We start from the raw sequence: 17,716 nt of genomic DNA, 5'->3' as shown, positions 1-17,716 counted from the left end.
CACACTGACAGTGTGGGTAACAGATTATTTTGGTAACTTGGAGGGACAAGTGTGTGTGACCAGGATTGATGTTACTGACACTGAGAAGGGTGGTCTCTGTTTACTTTAAGATTTCATTAGTGATGATGATTGTTGAGGGTGTGAACTCACTCAGGGGTCTGTTTCACTGTTTATTCTGTAGTGCGTTGTCAGGGCGGTGTGAGTAGATATATGTTGGCCCTGTATTTTCCGATGTGGTAAGGCGCTGTTTGGTTGGGCAATGTTGTATTCCGGTTATGGGGTGGGGGGTGGGGTGGGGGTAACCAGGACACTGACGTCAGTAGTGAGACTGCGGTATTTCCAGTGATAACCACCAATGGAGTTTAAAGTAGTAATGTAAAAGTAATGGAGTTGGGGGAGTGCACAAACATTGATGTCAACGTGGGTGCAGACATTGACTCATGCACACAAAAACTTACACATGCAAATACACAACTTTGTCACTACCTCCTCTACAAATAAGCACACATTCACACAGAGCATGTCCAGTCTTTGGGGTAAAGTCTCCTTAGTCTAGACAGCTGGGCCACATGACAGAGAGCAGCAGCCGCAGAGCTTTGTCATGTCTATATGGATCCCCTGCAGAGCTGAACAGGAAACAGCTCTCTAATGCAGTATGACAGGAATACTCTAACACACACACAGCCCTCTACAACAAAACACTATTGACAACCCAATGATATCACAGTGGTTTGTGCAGCACTCTCTGCACATTACTCAATGAAAGACAGTCCATGAAACACAATCTGTCCTGTCAAAGTCAATTTTTGCCATCTGTGACTATATGGATATTTAGTAAAGTATATGAACATTAGAATCGTTTGTGTACAAGGCTCACAGAAACAATGTAGCTGTAGACGGGTAAGAATGAGGGAGAAGGCAGATTGGAAAATATGGGTTGTCAAATGTACAAAATGTACAGCGTGGTCAAAGTACTGTGCAAAGTATGTAATGATGCAACTCTGATTGTAGGCATCATGACAAAAACAGTCCATTTCATAGTCCCTATATGCCAGAAGCACCTGGATGCTGAGTGTGAGAAAATACTGTAAGAGAGTCCAGACACGATGATCTCGGCCTTCAGTCTGGTTTCTTCCACTTAAAGACACACACACACACACACACACACACACATTTTACACACACATACCTGTGACCCTCGTCACTAGTAACCAATCATCCATTTCTCCATTGCCCTGGCAACACCCTCTTGTTGCCATGTCAACCCATTTTGCTGTTTTAGTGATATTTGGGAGCGTGGTGTCTGAGGAGGCACAGTGGTGCTGTGACATCACCACTGTTTCATGACAACTGTGGGATAGAGGTGCTGAGCAAGGCAGACCTTTAAATCATGGAATATGTCTTAATGTGTCTTTAGAGGGACCCCCCTTCCCTCACCTCTGACGTCCTGATGGCTTTAACATCCACAGACCTCAGGCTAACCTGGTAGAATATGTGTTCTGTCTATATGCCTCTGTCTCACTCTCTTCCATTTCTGCATCTGCACCGCTCTCTTATTCTCAGTTTCTCCTTTATCTCTGTGTCGTCTTCCTCTCTCACAAGAACTGTCTGAACTGAAGATGATTTCTGACCTTCGGGTTAACACGGTTAGCACAATGGCTTATTGCGGAGGTTGTTGCTGTGGGATTTGTGTGCTTGGCCGTTGCCATGAGTGTCAGAGCAGACAATCGACCTTCGTCTGGACCACAGCAGGCACACTAGGACATGTAATGTCTCGGACTCTATGGGTGTGTGTGCGTGCATTCTCTCAGTTCTCATAGTTCCCTCTCCTGCTGCAGGAGACAAGAAACCTGAGTGCCAACATTACATCACCTCAATGAAGTGTCAGTTAAACATCATATAACATGATACTGTACAGAAAATGAAAATAACAGTGAATTATGAAGCGACTTAAATAAAGAATTAATGCAGGAATATACAAAGTCTCATGTACCATATATTGATTTTATTTAATATGTTTGAGTGTTCTATAGTACTTTGTGGTAAAAAGGGTTAATTACCAGAACTTTAAACAAAAAACCAAGTCACATTAATACTGGGAACACACATTACTGGAGCACTTTCTTTCTCTTCCAGAGTCTCGCCCCCTTTCCATCCCAATGAAGGTGATGCCAGACACAGCAGTGGAGTCATGGACAACCTCAGAAGAGAGAATGAAGGAGCTCATCGCCCAAGCCTGGGATGCTGTTAAACGCCTTACTCTACAGGTACCAAACTATACACTCTACCATGATTCTTAGTATGCGATGCCCATTTCCTTTGGTCGGTGGTCCTCTGATGTTGCTTATCAGTCAATGTTGTTCAAGATTTCACTATATCCAGTCCTGTTGTTGGAAGAATGGCCCAGTAATATGTCCTTATACTCTAGCAGTAGGGGCTCAGTCCCCCATGGCAAGAGTCCCCCCTGCTGCAATAATTTTGAGCGACACATAGAAGCTCACATTATTACAATTATATTCTCTGAACTCTAGCATCCACATGCAGTATCTATCAATATTGACTTTAAATGTCTAGGAAATGATGTTGTTGTTGATTTTGCCATATGAGAATTTCATATAAAAACGCAGATACATGGAATTTGTTTGTGTGTTTTGGTACATAGACAAGAAACACAATTATAAAATAGAAATACATTCAGAATATTAGAAAATACTATAATGATATGAACCAGTACCCTTTGTGTGTGTGTAAGTGTGTTCCTGAAGTGCTTCTTTTTTATAGTTTCTTCTATTATCGTTTATGCCTATTTATATTCTATTCCAATTTAGATATTTTGAATTTATTTACACATTTTCAATATGTGTAGGGGGCTACAACCACATTTCATGGTGCGATCTGTTGCAATTGTGGTAATATATTGTAATAAATGTTTGAATCCTTGACCTCCCAAGAGATTCCAATCTTCACCATCAGCAAAAGTGCCAAAGTTTTGCTCTCTGACTTGACTTTATACAGAAATGATTGGCTGTCGTACACGTCCAGGAGCAGTTTTACATTTCCAGTCCCAAATCTACTTTAGAGACCACTAACCCCTCTCCCCATCCTCCTCTTTTTCTTTGAGGTACTGAGGCTTAGCTAAGCCCAACCCAGGTTAGCTCTCTCTGTGGTTGTGGCCATATGGCTTCCAGGGACCTCTGTTAGCTGTTAGCTCATTAGCCTGTTTTACATACAGATGCATACGTAGCGTCTCATGTCGCTCTGTGGTGGGCTGACTTTCTGGTTGGCTGGCTGGCTTGCTGGATGTCCCTGTCTGTCGGTTTTAAGTGTCTAAGTGGATTGTTAAGTGCTCCCATTGTGTGGATGCTTGCTGCATCTTGACTGGACCAGTTAGCAGAGCCCACATCACAACCAGCCCCATCTGAAATACATCAGGAAGTGCTGACAACTCTCTGACAGGGCTCCTCTTGATGCAGGAACAGAACGTCATGGTGTGTGCACATGTGTGTCTACACACACAGTACTTATGTGCTTCAATATGTTACTGAATGGGGAATATGGACATCTTGTTGTCCAGTAATGTCCAGTAATGGCTTTATTTATGACTCTTGGTCTCCAGTGTGCAAACATTACTGCTAAACTGGTGACCACATTTACCCAAAGTATTAATTTTGAATTTTCTAAAAATATACTGTTTTTTTGGTTGGCCACTGTAAGCACCAGAATTGCGCTAAATACTACGGTCAGGCTCATACTCTCATGATGATAGACCTGATCAGGATGCCTGGCTTACTTAAGTATCCCACAGATCACTGCAGCATGGAAGTATTCTTTGACTGTTGGTTTTCTCTGTCAGCACACAGTCAGACTCAAACAAGGTTATGGTTACATGCCTATCATCTCATAGATCACTACGGAGATAATAACTTCACAGGATTCTGTTTTTATATCATTTTAGCAGAGTGTTTAGTTCTATATGCACGCCGTCATCACAGGCGCACAGCAGTTTCCTCTTAACAGGTTTATTCATGACAACAGGGATATTCTATTCCAGGAAATGTGAAGTACAGGTAAACTAAATCAGTTTAATTGGAATGGCTTATAGGCAAGTTTCTTTGTGCATGTAAACAATAGCCAACGATGCAGAGGTCCAACAACCATTCTTAATTCATCTTAATTCTTATTGCTAAGACCACACAAAATGATGTCAGTCAAACATGAAAGAGGGAATGACGCATGTGAATTGAAATAATGCTTCAGAGCCCAGGTCCCATGTCAGCCCATTGAGCTGTTTACAGTACTTCCACAAAAGTTAACTCAACCCTCTAATAGTTTGCTGAGCCCGTCATTGCCTCCACTTTCCTCTGTCCCCTTCGGCAGTGTGACTGGGACCACACCACGTTCTCCAGCAGTAATTAGGAAACAGTCTGTCCTGTTGACATGGGAGTGGAAGCCGACCAAACCGAACGACCCGACAGCTGGTACCCCAGGCCTTGGATATCCCCAAACTTAAACCACTCCATTTATTTTAGTGTGGTGTAAACAGAATACCTAATGGCTCACACTTCTCCTGCACATGTGCCCAATTTGGCATGCAGGGATTTCTCCATCTTTTACAGAAGAGAGAGGAACAAGAAGGATAGAGTGAAGGTGGCAGAATAAGATCGAGGGAGAGAAAGTCACAAACGTATTTATTCTACGGCTGCTGAGACCACTTAAGGCTGTTTAAACAGAGTAGGGACACAGGATAGCTGGTGATTGTGTAGATTGTTTTTAAAATTCTCATAGTCCTGAGCTGAGATGCAGTCAGGATTGAACATAAATTCTTTCCTACACATTCACAGCTGAAGGTAAGAAGGTAGAAGTTGTGCGTAGATGCTGTTAGTAGGTAAGAAACCAGTAACAAGACAGATTATAATAGCTGCAGTACATGAGGTTTACATTTTCAGCTATTGTCTGTTGTCATTTATTCCACCAGTGTCAGCAGTTCACAAATGGCATAGAATGGAATAAAACATGTTTTGTATTTTCATTTTAGTGTCATACATTACAAGGTCTAATGCACTTTGCTGCATCATCCTTTATCTTACCTCAAGAAACTGCCTAACCTCAAAAAAATCTGTGCAAGCAATTCTGTCCCACTGCGCTGTGCATTTCATTACAGTATGACTTTATACTTGAGTTTAGCTTATGTAATGTCTTAGACACATATCCCACTCAAAGTCTAAAACCAGAATAGCAGCTGGAAAAAGCAGAACATACACTGTTTCTATTTGTAGCTTTCTGCCCTAAAATCATTCTTAGCGCCATACTTGTCTTTTTTGATGACACACACAGTTAGCATTGATTCCTGGTGATGGCCCGTCATGCGTGGTTAGGGCACAGATTATTATCTGAATCCATGAGTGTCACGCTCTATCTGTAGCTGAATGCTTCAACCAAACCCCAGAGATGATTCTGAGCCATGGTTCCCCTTCTTCAAATCCAGTACATTCCTATCTATCTCAATTGGTAACACCCTCGTCTCCTGTTACCTCATAATAGGCGATTTTCTCTCTGCAATAAGAATGGCCGAAACATTATTCGTAATCCATTCAAAACCATCAGAGAACTTCCTTTAATCTCCTTAAGGAACTATCAGTGATGAAGACGGACGGGAAGCTAATGTTGAAAACAGACAAGCCAGTTAGCCCAGAGAGAGATGGTTTTATTGTGCACATATAGCTGTGTAAATCACTGCTTTCTTATCCCATTTAGAATGTACTGAAGCTATGCTAGTATGCATACAGTTTGGACATATTACTTAAAATTGCGCCTTGAACTTGATCCTCTTGCTGTATACTGTGCACAGGATTGGATTGATTGCATACTGCAAAATGTGACCGGATGTCCTGGTATTTTTGCCAATACAATTGACATAACTCTTTTTGGGGTACATTAAATAGTATGATGGGGAGTATTGCAATGCACAGAGAGAATCTGGATATTGAGAAAAAGAGTAAAGAGAGTCATAGTCTTTGTCACCCCATGTTAACAGGCATGCTGAGATCAGAGTGGGATACCATCCAAACTGAGCCCCTCAGGCCCAAGATGGTGGAGTCTTGACATTACGGACAGCAACGATCATTTGTGTTGTACACACAAGGGAGAGAGTATGTTTTTCCCTGCAGAGCTAACTAAGTCTCTTGGTCATGCAAGGCCACAACATGTGTAGGTGGTGTTATTTTAGTAGTCACTTCACATTAGGGCTGAAGGGCAGGGCTGCAATTGTCACCCTGGCCAGAGTGGCCTGGCACATCTTACAATGGCCTCTTGCCCTTAGCCTTAGAGTTCTGACTCTCTGCTTTACTTCTCATGCTCCAACTTATTGTGTTATTTTTTTCATATAGTACATCTCCTGACCTCCTTGCTTTGCCTTCGTTCTTCTTACCTACCCGGTCCTTCTTTGTCCCTAGCATCCCCCCCCCCCCCCACACACACACACGCTTATTTCCGGCCTAGCCCTCTCTCCCACTGCTCACCCTTACTGCTTTTCATTCTGTCATCTCCCCTTTTCAGTCCCGTTCTCCCCGGGGACACCCATGTTCTCTCTGGGCCCTGATAATAATTGCCAGTGATCAGGACTGTGATTCTATTTCAGGAATTTTGCAATAATTCCTTCTATTTAACACATGAATGTGTTCAGCGCTGGCAAAGAAGCACGTTGCTACCAAAACTGAAATGGGATCTCCTGAAACAGAGAGACCGTTGCCATGGAAAAATGAAGTAACACTGCTCCCTGCAGCTGCCATGCATTAATGAGTAGGATATTTTTTTGAGAGAGAAAAGGAGGAGAAAAAAGCAGTGGGGTAGAAAAGGTAAAGTGATGGAAAGGAGACAGAGATGAGGCAGCGAGGAAAAAGGAGAAAAAAATGGGCAGAAGGTGAGTTCTAAGGCAGGAGGAAAGTGAGAGAGAGATAGAAAGGAGGATCATGTGTACTGTATGTTTGGTGTGGCTCAGATCGAGCTGGCCAGATGGTTTCCATGAACAGGATCTGACCCCCGGCTGGAGCGCCTTCTGCAGGCACATTACTTCATCCTCTGCCCCCCTTCCTCCATCCTATCATCCCTCCACTCAACACCTCACCCTCCCTGTCTGTCAGATCCCACAATTTCCAAATGATTTGCAATTACAACTTTAATTTTGTGCCACTCAAAACCCCATGTTGTGATTCTGGTAATATATTGTAATATTTTTTACAAACCCTGAGGGTCACTATCTTATCTGAATCATAATATCAGAAACATTTTTGGTAGATAATGCAATTTCAAGTGTTCTGTGATGGGCTAAGTGCATACATTTACACTTATTAAGCTCCAGCTCCTGCCATGAATAGAGCCCAGATTTGAAAATGTACTTGGTTAAAGACACTTACATCAGAACAATTCAGTAGCATATTAGAATAAATAGAATGCGATAAAACAGCAATTAAATTCATCTCTAATCACCCTCACAAATAAAAGTAATCCACACTTTGCATTCCCTCAGAGGTCCCCTGACTATTTTATAATACTCTTTTTCCAAACATAACATGCTTGTTTGACTTTAATACTAGCAGTTAAATCACATACGCACACACTTGGAATGAAATCCGTATATTTTACTGTTTTTTAATCACAATAAAAAATTATATTATTGCACCTTTTGAGCGTCTATAAATCTGCATGCCGCCAAACTGCCTTCTTTTTCGATCGGGCTGAAACCGAGATGGATTCTATATGTTCAGACGGAGTGTCAATAGCAAGAATTGGATGTGGTGATTATGTTTAAGAGCACAAAAAAACTTTAATAGACTTTTATCATAGCTTGCACTCCCCGGATGTCTAACAGAAAGCTAAGCACTGATTGGCTGTAGTGCAAACAAAGAGAAGGGTAAATGCTGAGGGCAGAATGCAGTACATCTCTCCTGTCACTGAGTTTCCACAAATGCCTCCATACAGAGAGGGAGCTGGAGATCAAATTGGAAGGAAAGAAACCAAGAAGGATACAGCGGAGGTACTGAGGGAATATGAAGGAGAGAGTCAGAGAAAGGGTGTACATTCTCTCCTGATTACACACTCATCCTCTCTGGGATCCCCGATCTAAATCAAGACCCCGCAATGTAACAGTAGATGTGTCATTAGCTGTTTACCGAGTGAGAACACAGTGTATGTGTGTGTTTGTGTGTGTGAGTGCGCGCCCATTCACATGTCGATAGGAACGCTTATGTGCATGTGTGGCCAGAATCCCGTTCCATCATCTGCTGCTGTGTCAATACACTGATGACCTCACAGCCATTATAGACTCACACACATATTTGACCCTCTCCCCGGGCTGCACTGGAAAAGTGCTTACCATGATTCTCTTGTGTCTGTAACCTCTTGAACCCCAAAGTCCTAGAGACCTGGAACTGATTTTCATTAGGATAAAAACTCACAGCAGCTAGAATTTCAAGATTGGGATGTTTTAAAAAATTGTCAGGGAAAAATGATGGTGGTTTTCACCCTCATCTTCTCAATGTGCTTTTGGAATGCTTATTTGGAGTTAAATCTGGGTAAATTGTTGGGGCATGCATCCACCCTTTGTCTTGGGACGGAGGAGAAAGCCATGCCAAACAGCGGTCAAATCAGATCAGCTGAGGTTCAGAACAGCCCACTTTGGCCTATTTGGTTCGGTCACACAGCATAAATCAATAGTGGTGAAAATTTGCCAGAGTTAGCCAGTAAAAGCTCTTTTCATCTGCAGTCCATCACCATTTGATCCAACTTGGCCTAGTAATACATACTGCATAACATAATCACAGCCACCTCCGCTCCCTTCAGCTGGCCCAGAACAAAATTGTCTGGCCACACCACTACTGTAGATAAAGCAAGCCAAGCCTATTTCATACATCTGCCCAAAGCACAGGCCAACCTGCTGGCCATTATTCCTTTGTATGTGAGGGCTTTTTATCAAAGCTCTCAGCTGTACCATGAATCCTACATAATCTATTGCCTGACTTGTAGCACAAAGTCAGGCAATAGATTGCAATAATTGTCCTTGGCCCTGTTCAGCTGAAACCTCAGCTATCACATTAGAGTGCGCCCAGTCATGCCCCCCCCCCCTCTCTCTCACTGCATCTTTAACCCTAGTTTGGCGTCGCCTCCCCTTAGACCCCGTCTGTAGTGGCTTAACCATGCTGGGTGGTTGAGGTGTGATTGTTTGAGATCAGGGGTGGGAGCAGGCGAGGCAGGCCAGGCCGGCCACACTCCTAAGGCCACTGTTGGATCAATAAACGCAGCGATCAAAGTCGCAATTAACCCACCGCGCTAACACAAACAGCCGGGCCAGCAGAAACAAACAAAGCCTTCATGTCACCTAAAGCGTTTATTTTTGCAGATTTCCACCTCGGCCAGGGAGACCTCCAGCGCTTGTCAGCTTCTGTAAGCAGTGTTAGAAGAGAGGAATGCAGGGCCACAGGGATGGCTGGCTGCCTGGCCATGCTGCTGTGCCAGGCCACGAGCTTATTGCTTGCGGTGGCATGTGGGTGAGACCCAGCCTATCTGTTGTCAGGAGGCATCACGCTTAGATGCCTTTCTCATAGACATTAGGGAGGAAAGCTGCTTTCTGAGGTTGCAGGAAAAAACTTAATTTGTGTACATCCATGCACCACAACACACATCTGCACAGTGTCATCTTCAGATACACGCATTAATCATGTTAATTTACAAAGCGAGACTATTTACATTATTTTTTACACTATTTACACGATTACACTCACTGCTCCAAATGTGTTTTTGGACCGAGCAGAGAATGCAGGGGGATATGCAGAAGGAGGGGGAGCAGAAGGTTAACAGTGGGTGGGTTATCCGGAGAGAAAATGGTGTGTGTGGGGTGGGGGGTGCTCTGTGGACCTTCTGTTCATCTGACCGGCCACTTAGGAAACACAGTGTCCCGTCTGGTGCAGGCACAGGAAGATTACATTTGGAGAGGTATCAGGTTTTTAAAAACAAAGGGATGTGTTTTCCGTTCGCTGCAGATCTCTCCACTGAGATTTTTCTGCTCCAGAGTTGCAAATGTTTTCACCCGGGATGCTGGGAGGGTGTTTCTAATTTCCTCTCCTCTATCTCTGGGTGATTTCCTGTGTGTCGTGGCTTGATTATTGTGTGTGAGTGTGTGAGAGAAAGATTGTGCAGTAGAAAATGTGAGGAAACAAATGTGTAAGTACACATGTGCTGGAATGAGCAGGTTTATGTGTAAGTGAGTTTGTGCTTCACATGTTGTGGGGTCGCTCCACAGAGAGGTGATCTTGGCCTACAGGGTTTGTGCTATGCTGAGGTCTGGACAGAGTCAAGGCCTCAAAGCTTCTCATCCCTGCAGTGATATGAAAACAATGAGTCTAAGAGCGGATCTGACCACAGCACCACAACACAAATTCAGATGTGTACTACACTGCTTGGCTCCAAGATAGATGACTGTGACAAAAACTGTATTTAATGCTGTCAAATTCTGTAGCAATACAGCATTATATCTTCAATATATAATACAGTCCAAAAAGTGTATGGGCTCAGTTAGGACACATTATCAAAAGCCATTTTCCAAAGTATCGTTATCGGTGGAAATGGGCTGATGGCTGCATGGCATTGTTTTAGTGTAGCTGGAATGTAATGATTTGGTATATTGTTAAATAATGCAAATAATGTACAGACCTAAACAAAGTCACTGCCAGACATTTTACAAAGTTTTTTTAATACATGAATGTAAATATGATTTGAGAGATGTTTACTGTAATAAAAGCACTACCAGACATTATGTAAAATGTTCTCCACCGTTTAAACCACTGAGACTTACAATTGTGTTTTGTCCAGTTAAAATAGTTAAAATTCCAGATCTCTCTTTCAGACAAGGCTAGTCTATCTAGCTTTCTAGTTCATGTCTGAAACATTTAATGTACTTCTAAGAATGATGATCTGAGAATAATGTACTCTCAGCTGAAGTTGCTCTTCAGAGCAGACAGGCTGTCCTCCATCTAACTCACTGTTCTGTCATTTACTGGCGAGGCATGGCGGATCCTAAGAGCCTCCTGTGGTTATATAGGCCATTTCCACATGGCCCCAGCCTTTTAAAGCCTAAGTGTGTTTGGCCCTCAGCTTCCTCTCTATTAGAACCTGCTCTGCTGGAACCAGATAAACCATCTTCACAAAGACTCAAGGGAGAAATGCTACACAAGACAGATCATACACTCCCAGCGCTGCTCACAAGAGCAGGAAGTAAGGGACGCTTTTTGGGGGTATTAAGACTGAAAGATTTGAAACAGGGTCCACACATGTGGCTGGATTCTGAACGCTATCTGATGGAGCGGGGAAGTGATCAGGAATAAAACTGAGCAGAACTTGCCACAAAAAGGGGAACAATCCCATATTTAGAACTCTGTGATGTGACGCCAGGCAGGGATGAGAAGGAAGCAAAAAGACAAAGAAAAAAATGTCTTCAGGCATCTTACCATTTAATCAAAGTACTTTCCAAATGGATATGTTTCAGGTTTTTTAATGTCTCAGGCTTTTTTTTTGTTAGTCTGTCTCTTTTCTAGTAGTATTTATTTACTCCTGACAGCATATGCAAGCTTCCTGATCCAGAATCCAGATTGAATTAGAGCCTGTGTGATTGTAGATCAAAGTGTAAGAAAATCCTTGTTCATTTAGAGGCCTAAGAGGAGGGGATCAAGGTCTAAGTCTCAGGATAAGCAACGGTCACCTACTAAATAACCATGCTGTCACTCAAAAACCACTGGCAGCCTTGCTCTTTGAGGTCCTGGGGCTTTTTAACTGAGTTCTGTACTTGTCATTTGAAGAGCACTAGCCTATTCTTCTACATGATATACAGATACCACATTCAGCTAGTCTCTGTCCCCTGTGTACTGTCAGATCTCTCACTCTCATCTTTGAATTAGCAAGCCGCATTACACAGACATTTTCTCCACATGCCAGGGATGTGCTGATGAAAGGCAGCAATGAGTAAAATGCATCTTTATAAGTACAAACAACACACGCAATCTTTGCTCTGTCTCTGATTTTATGCCAAACAGCAGTATCCTCGCTATGCTCATGTTGGAGGGGAGTCTCCCATCAGTCCAGTGTTTGGACGCATTTTGTGGTGATTTCACCCAACATAAGAAGAGGAGAAGGAGGAGGAGGGATGCAGCAGCCAGCTTGTTTTTACTAAACTAGCTCAACACCCAGCAGCACTACAGAAGGATATAACCTTAAAAGTTAATTGCTGTTGCAGGTGCCATCCTGCAACAGCACCAAGTCTGTGCAAGGATATTAAAAAGAGACGGGGGCTCCCTCAGAGCAGCACTTGTTTGAAGAAAAAGAAGACGGGAGATGTTAATTCAGGTGTTTTGGCTTAAGGCCATAGGGTTTTTATTTTATTTTTTCTTTCCATTTTCAGTCTTCAAATGACTGATAACTGCAGTTGCTAGGATGATACCTTATATCTGATTTTGTGTTCAGGTTTACATGTGAACATGCAAGCACACATATGATATATGAGTGCATGTGTGCTTTGGTAAATGTTAAAGAATGTCATTTGAGCATGTTTTCACAGCTAAAGCCTGGCACGTGCAGCTTCATAAGGAGCCGATTGGTTTCAATCTTCTTTTTTTAACGGAGATTTCCTGGTCAAAATTGAAAAGTGTTTCCACTGTTTTTGAAGTATATTAATAGAGTGTGCTGCAAGTGATACACCCTGCCCTGAATACACACAGAAACACACACTCACATTGTCCTCAGTGTTTTTTCCTGAATTAATCCGTCATTAGAGGCAGCGGGTAACTGAACTGCAGTCCCAGGCCGCTGACGGTTAACTCCATTTGTTATGTTTAAAGATTTAGTTTCACTTTGACAGGACATGATGTCATTGGACAAAAGGAATGAAGAATTATGACTCTTTGACTCCTCTTTTTCCCACTGAAACCTTCTATAATGACATATATAGTGTATGAAAACACCTGCCATTTTTTAACTTCTAACAGTAGGCTTTAACTTGACTCCAAATCTTTATGATAATCCAGAGTTCTCCTAATGCGGTTGAGCTCTAGATACCCCTCTCATAATCAGAAATGAATGTTTAACCCACAGGATTGTTAAAACGTGGGTCACACATACACCTACTCACAAAAGTGCTGCATAACCCTGTGCTGTCGGCTTCATTTGCTGTACCTGAGTCATTTCCAGAGTCCGTCTATCTGTCATTTTTCTCTGCAGTTTTATTCCACATTACCCTGAACCCCTCAGAGGGTAAAGTTGTGTAACAGATATTCCACACTGCAATTATACTCCTGGCGTTCAGATACTATTTGTGCCCATTTCTATTTTTAAATTCATTTCATAATTTTCCTTTTGCTGCACTTGGAAAAGCTATCTTTCCACAGGTCTACCCTAACAGAAAATACATTTATTAAATTTAATTTAGTTTGCTGAACCTTGTGAGTGACTTGAAAGTTCAAAAACATGCTGCAAATGTTGCACTTTGCCTCGCAAGCATGTGACGGACACACACACACACACACACACACACACACACACACACACGCACACACACACACACAAACCTAGCATGCCCATCAGCTCACAGTAGGGGGACATTGTCACACAGGCTAACTGCTTCCAGTGCTGTGTTTATTGGCCTGTTACAGAGCTGTTAAACACAATTGTGTGGAATACCAAACATGACCCTGCACAACCTCAACTCAACTTTTACCCCTGAAGTTGTGACATGAAACACACACATACTCTCACTTTCTGCGGTGACCTGTTAGCACAGGGAACATTTCTTTCTTTTTTCTTTTTTGCTGTGTATGCAACCATTCACAACATTGGATTTCCCTATGCTCCCACCAGCGCTCCTCACACCCCTCCTCCAGGGTTTCCTTTCCTCCCCTTGGTCCGGTCACAACATCTATACACGGACTTTCCACCCTCAATCAATGCATGGTCATGGTGAAAGTCCTGGACACCAACAGCCAGTCCTCGGCAGTGAGAGGGACAAAAGGACAGATGCATGGGAGGGTGATGGCGGGATAGAGGGATATTGGTCAGGGAGAAGAGCTGTCAGTGGTTTTGGCAGTGGTCACAGCAGTGATGCATATGGGACATTCTGACCTCAGACTTTTTCTCTCTTTGGATCTGTCAGCGCTGTTCAGCAGTGCCAGTGCTCCCCTTCTCTTGCCCTTTTTTACCCATGTCCCCTTTGTTTGGATGCTGTACGTCTGTCTCCCTTTGTTGGGGCGGGTGTGTGTGGTAGTCACAGCCCGACATGAGACCACAGAGCCGTGGAGAAGCCCACGGGGTTAACCATGGTGACCTTCTGTTAGCACAGAACAGGGTGGAGTACAGCCAGTCCATTCTCAGGGGGTTCTGAGTTCACGTTCCTAGAAGGGTGACACAACCGCAGAACCAAGGGAGGTCATTTACAATTTTTGTCAACGCTAGTGCAGTGCCCGTTTGGAAGGGGCTGATTGCTTGGCTCGTGGTGTTGCTGCTTGCAGCCTTGTCAGGGAGCTTGCCCGTTTGGAGCATGTGGCCATTTGGAATGTGTGCCTGTTCGGAGCAGGCTAATTGCTTTGCCCCAAAGAAAACTATAAAACATTTAAAGGTTCCTTGCTTGGCCCATGAAAGTACTGCTTGCAACATTTATCAAGAACTGTGGTATGGCTGCTTGAAGCATTCTTGAAGCGATCAACCTCACACTAGACTGCACTCTATTGGGTCCTCAGCATTACACCTGCCAAGTGGGAAGTCAATTGGATAAACAGTTATTAAGATATTCAAAAGACAGTCATGCATACTTTCATCCATACATACTCATACGACACAGACAAATGGATATTCTGTGCTTTATAGTTAGGTGATGCTACTACAGCACCACTTATTGTCGAAATGACACCAAATTTGTAATGGTCACTGAAACATTAAATCTATGTTTGCAAAATATGGTTACAATAGCAAAAAGCATGTTGGAGATATGACAAAAAATCTGAAAGTGTTTTTTCGGGCTTTGCTAAGAGAAGTCTGAGACCTAATTTGGTGACGATTGCTCCAAATCAGTAGGAGGAGTAGCACAAAATCCGATTTGGACAGAATTCACAATTGCAGATTATTGATGTAGACCCGTGACTTATATGGATATATTTGTTTGAAACCATGGAATCCTGGAAAAATAATTTAAAGTTCTCGAGATATGCAAAGGACACACACACACACACACACACACACACAAACACACACACACACACACACACATTCCTTGCTTGTCAGTGAGATGCTGTGCCTGATCATTCAGTCATATTGAAATTCCTGTTTACTCATGAGGTTCACAGAGGACCAGCTTTTCATTGCCCTTATACATGATGACTAATATTATTATGTCATGCATTTTGGGTGCACCAAAGGCATTGGGTTCAATATACCAGGGCAAGGTGTGTAGTATCTCTCTTTACCTTTCTCTCTTTCTCTTTTTCTCTTTTTGATCCCATTTGTTTCTGTCTGTTTATAAGCTGGAAAAATCATCCACTCGCAAAACATCATGCCATGGCTCATGCAACAACAAATTCTAAGCTAGGATTTTTTTTTTTTTTTAAGGATTTCACAACATTGCGAGATAGGGCATTTTTAAACATTTTCTCATGAACTATTGTACTCACTTAGAAAAAAAATTGGCACATTCATCCCATGATTGTCTATCACATTGTGTATTTTGCTCCAGATCCAGATGCAAATTAAACATTCCTAAACATTTTCTATTATTAAAATAACAAATGTAGACGATTGTGCAGCTTGGCACAGGCATGATCTCTCTGAGTGCTTTCTACTTCTCATTATATTTTGATCTCACTTGTTTACCATATTTGTCTTGGATACGACGTTAGCCAATAACCATATTGCCTCCTGGAGTAGGTATGGATTACAATAAGTAGTTTGTTCATGGACTCTGTGGCCCCACAGACTTTAGCACAATTTAATCCAGGTTCTGGCAAGATGTTTGACTAACATTACAGTTCTTCTGTTTGGTAGAGCATTATTTCACTTGTCTTTCTGTGCCGTCATGTGATCTGCAGTCTGATATTCAAATCAAATCAAATCAAATCAATTTTATTTATATAGCCCAAAATCACAAATCACAGATTTGCCTCAAAGGGCTTCACAGACTGTACATGGTACGACACCCTCTGTGTCAGGGAAAAACTCCTTTAAAAAACCCTTTTAGCAGGGGAAAAAAGAAGAAGAAACCTCAGGGAGAGCGACAGAGGAGGGATCCATCTCCCAGGACGGACAGACGTGCAATAGATGTCGGTGTACAGGGCAGGTCAACAGAGTAGAGTAGAGTAGATAGAGGTTGGGGGGGGGGGCAATAGAGAGAGAGAGAGAGAGGAGCAGGAGTTCTTGGGGGGGGGGGCGAACCAGATCCACGGCAGTGAGACCAGCAGGAGTGATGGAGCAGGACCACAGCTCCACACCCTGTGAAGAGAGAGCAGAGAAAAGTGCGAGTATTCTGGGAAAATAAAAGCTTGTGTCATGTATTATTTGGACAGAGAGAAAGAGGGCCCCGGTGTATCGTGTCCCCCGACACATTGGGCCTATAGCGGCATAACTAGGGGCTGGTCCAAGGCAGGCCTCGGCCAGCCCTAACTATAGGCTTTGTCAAAGAGGAAAGTTTTAAGTTGACTCTTGAATAAAGAGAGGGTGTCTGCCTCCCGTACTGAGACTGGGCATTCATGAGCGGCTGCAGCCTCTGGTCCCCAGTGCATGGCAGAACCAGTTCACTGTTGTTTATATCTACTCCGTTGACCTCAGCTCCCTCGATCAAGAGACAAGCAAATGTTTCTTTATTCACCTCCCTTGCCTTCAGATGGACTCATGCACTGTTGCCATTGTGAATTACAACATGTTTGTTTCTGTGTTTTTTGTGGCTTTATTAGCTGTCACCAAAAGGAGGGGAGGGAGGCTGAGTAAAGATTAGTTTTGTATCACCCAGATTTAGGACTGACAGGCCATTTTCTTTTCCATTACATAGTTAGGCCCTTTGAAGCGTTTTGAGCCTTTTGGCCTTAGTGTAAACATCTAGAAACAGCAGTCGCTATGCCCAGTGAATGCCATTCAATTGTTGATTTTTTTTTCCTACGTTGTCATCTGTGAGATGTTATCTGATTATTGTTAGTATTTCGCTCTGTGATGTGGCGAAACTGTAGCTACCATACACTTGACATCATCTTGGTTTTGTGTTGCCATGGGGAATAACAGCAAAGCATTATAAAGTCATAAGAAAACACCATTAAGGGCTATTATATTATGTTTTACTGTACACACTCAAGCTTGCAACCATGGTGGTAGCTTATACAGCAGGTGCCCATTTTCAACTGCCCTTCTATATTACAAGAAAGATTTACATACCTACTCTCAATAACCAAAAAAGTCCCTTTTTCCTTCTCTAAGCTTTTTTCCCCGAAAAAAAAACTAAAAAAAATTGCTGACCTGAAGTTTCCGCAACAATTAACTCACCCTTTCCGAACAGTTATTAACAAAATCTACTTCATACTTAATTTAGCTATATTATCCAACAATTGCTAATAAAAAGGTTAATATAAAATGAGATGTCTGGTGAAATAAAGAGTCCTACATCTGTGTCTTCTCAAACACAGACGGACCAGGCTTCCTTTCGTGT

At 42.7% G+C, this 17,716-nt stretch overlaps 1 protein-coding gene across 1 annotated transcript in view; it reads left to right on the top strand.

The window, feature by feature from the left end:
- The window catches only part of LOC131976529 (intermembrane lipid transfer protein VPS13B-like), a 353,761-nt gene that overhangs the window by 157,381 nt on the left and 178,664 nt on the right, over positions 1–17,716 (top strand). The window contains exon 22 of the mRNA XM_059339603.1: positions 2,137–2,267. Coding sequence (XP_059195586.1) covers positions 2,137–2,267 — 131 coding nt within the window. The remainder of the gene's footprint in view (positions 1–2,136; positions 2,268–17,716) is intronic.

The sequence above is a fragment of the Centropristis striata genome, chromosome 8, assembly GCF_030273125.1.
Source record: "Centropristis striata isolate RG_2023a ecotype Rhode Island chromosome 8, C.striata_1.0, whole genome shotgun sequence".
Taxonomy (NCBI): domain Eukaryota; kingdom Metazoa; phylum Chordata; class Actinopteri; order Perciformes; family Serranidae; genus Centropristis; species Centropristis striata.
Note: the sequence above shows the minus strand (reverse complement) of the source record. Positions and strands in the feature narration are given on the sequence as shown.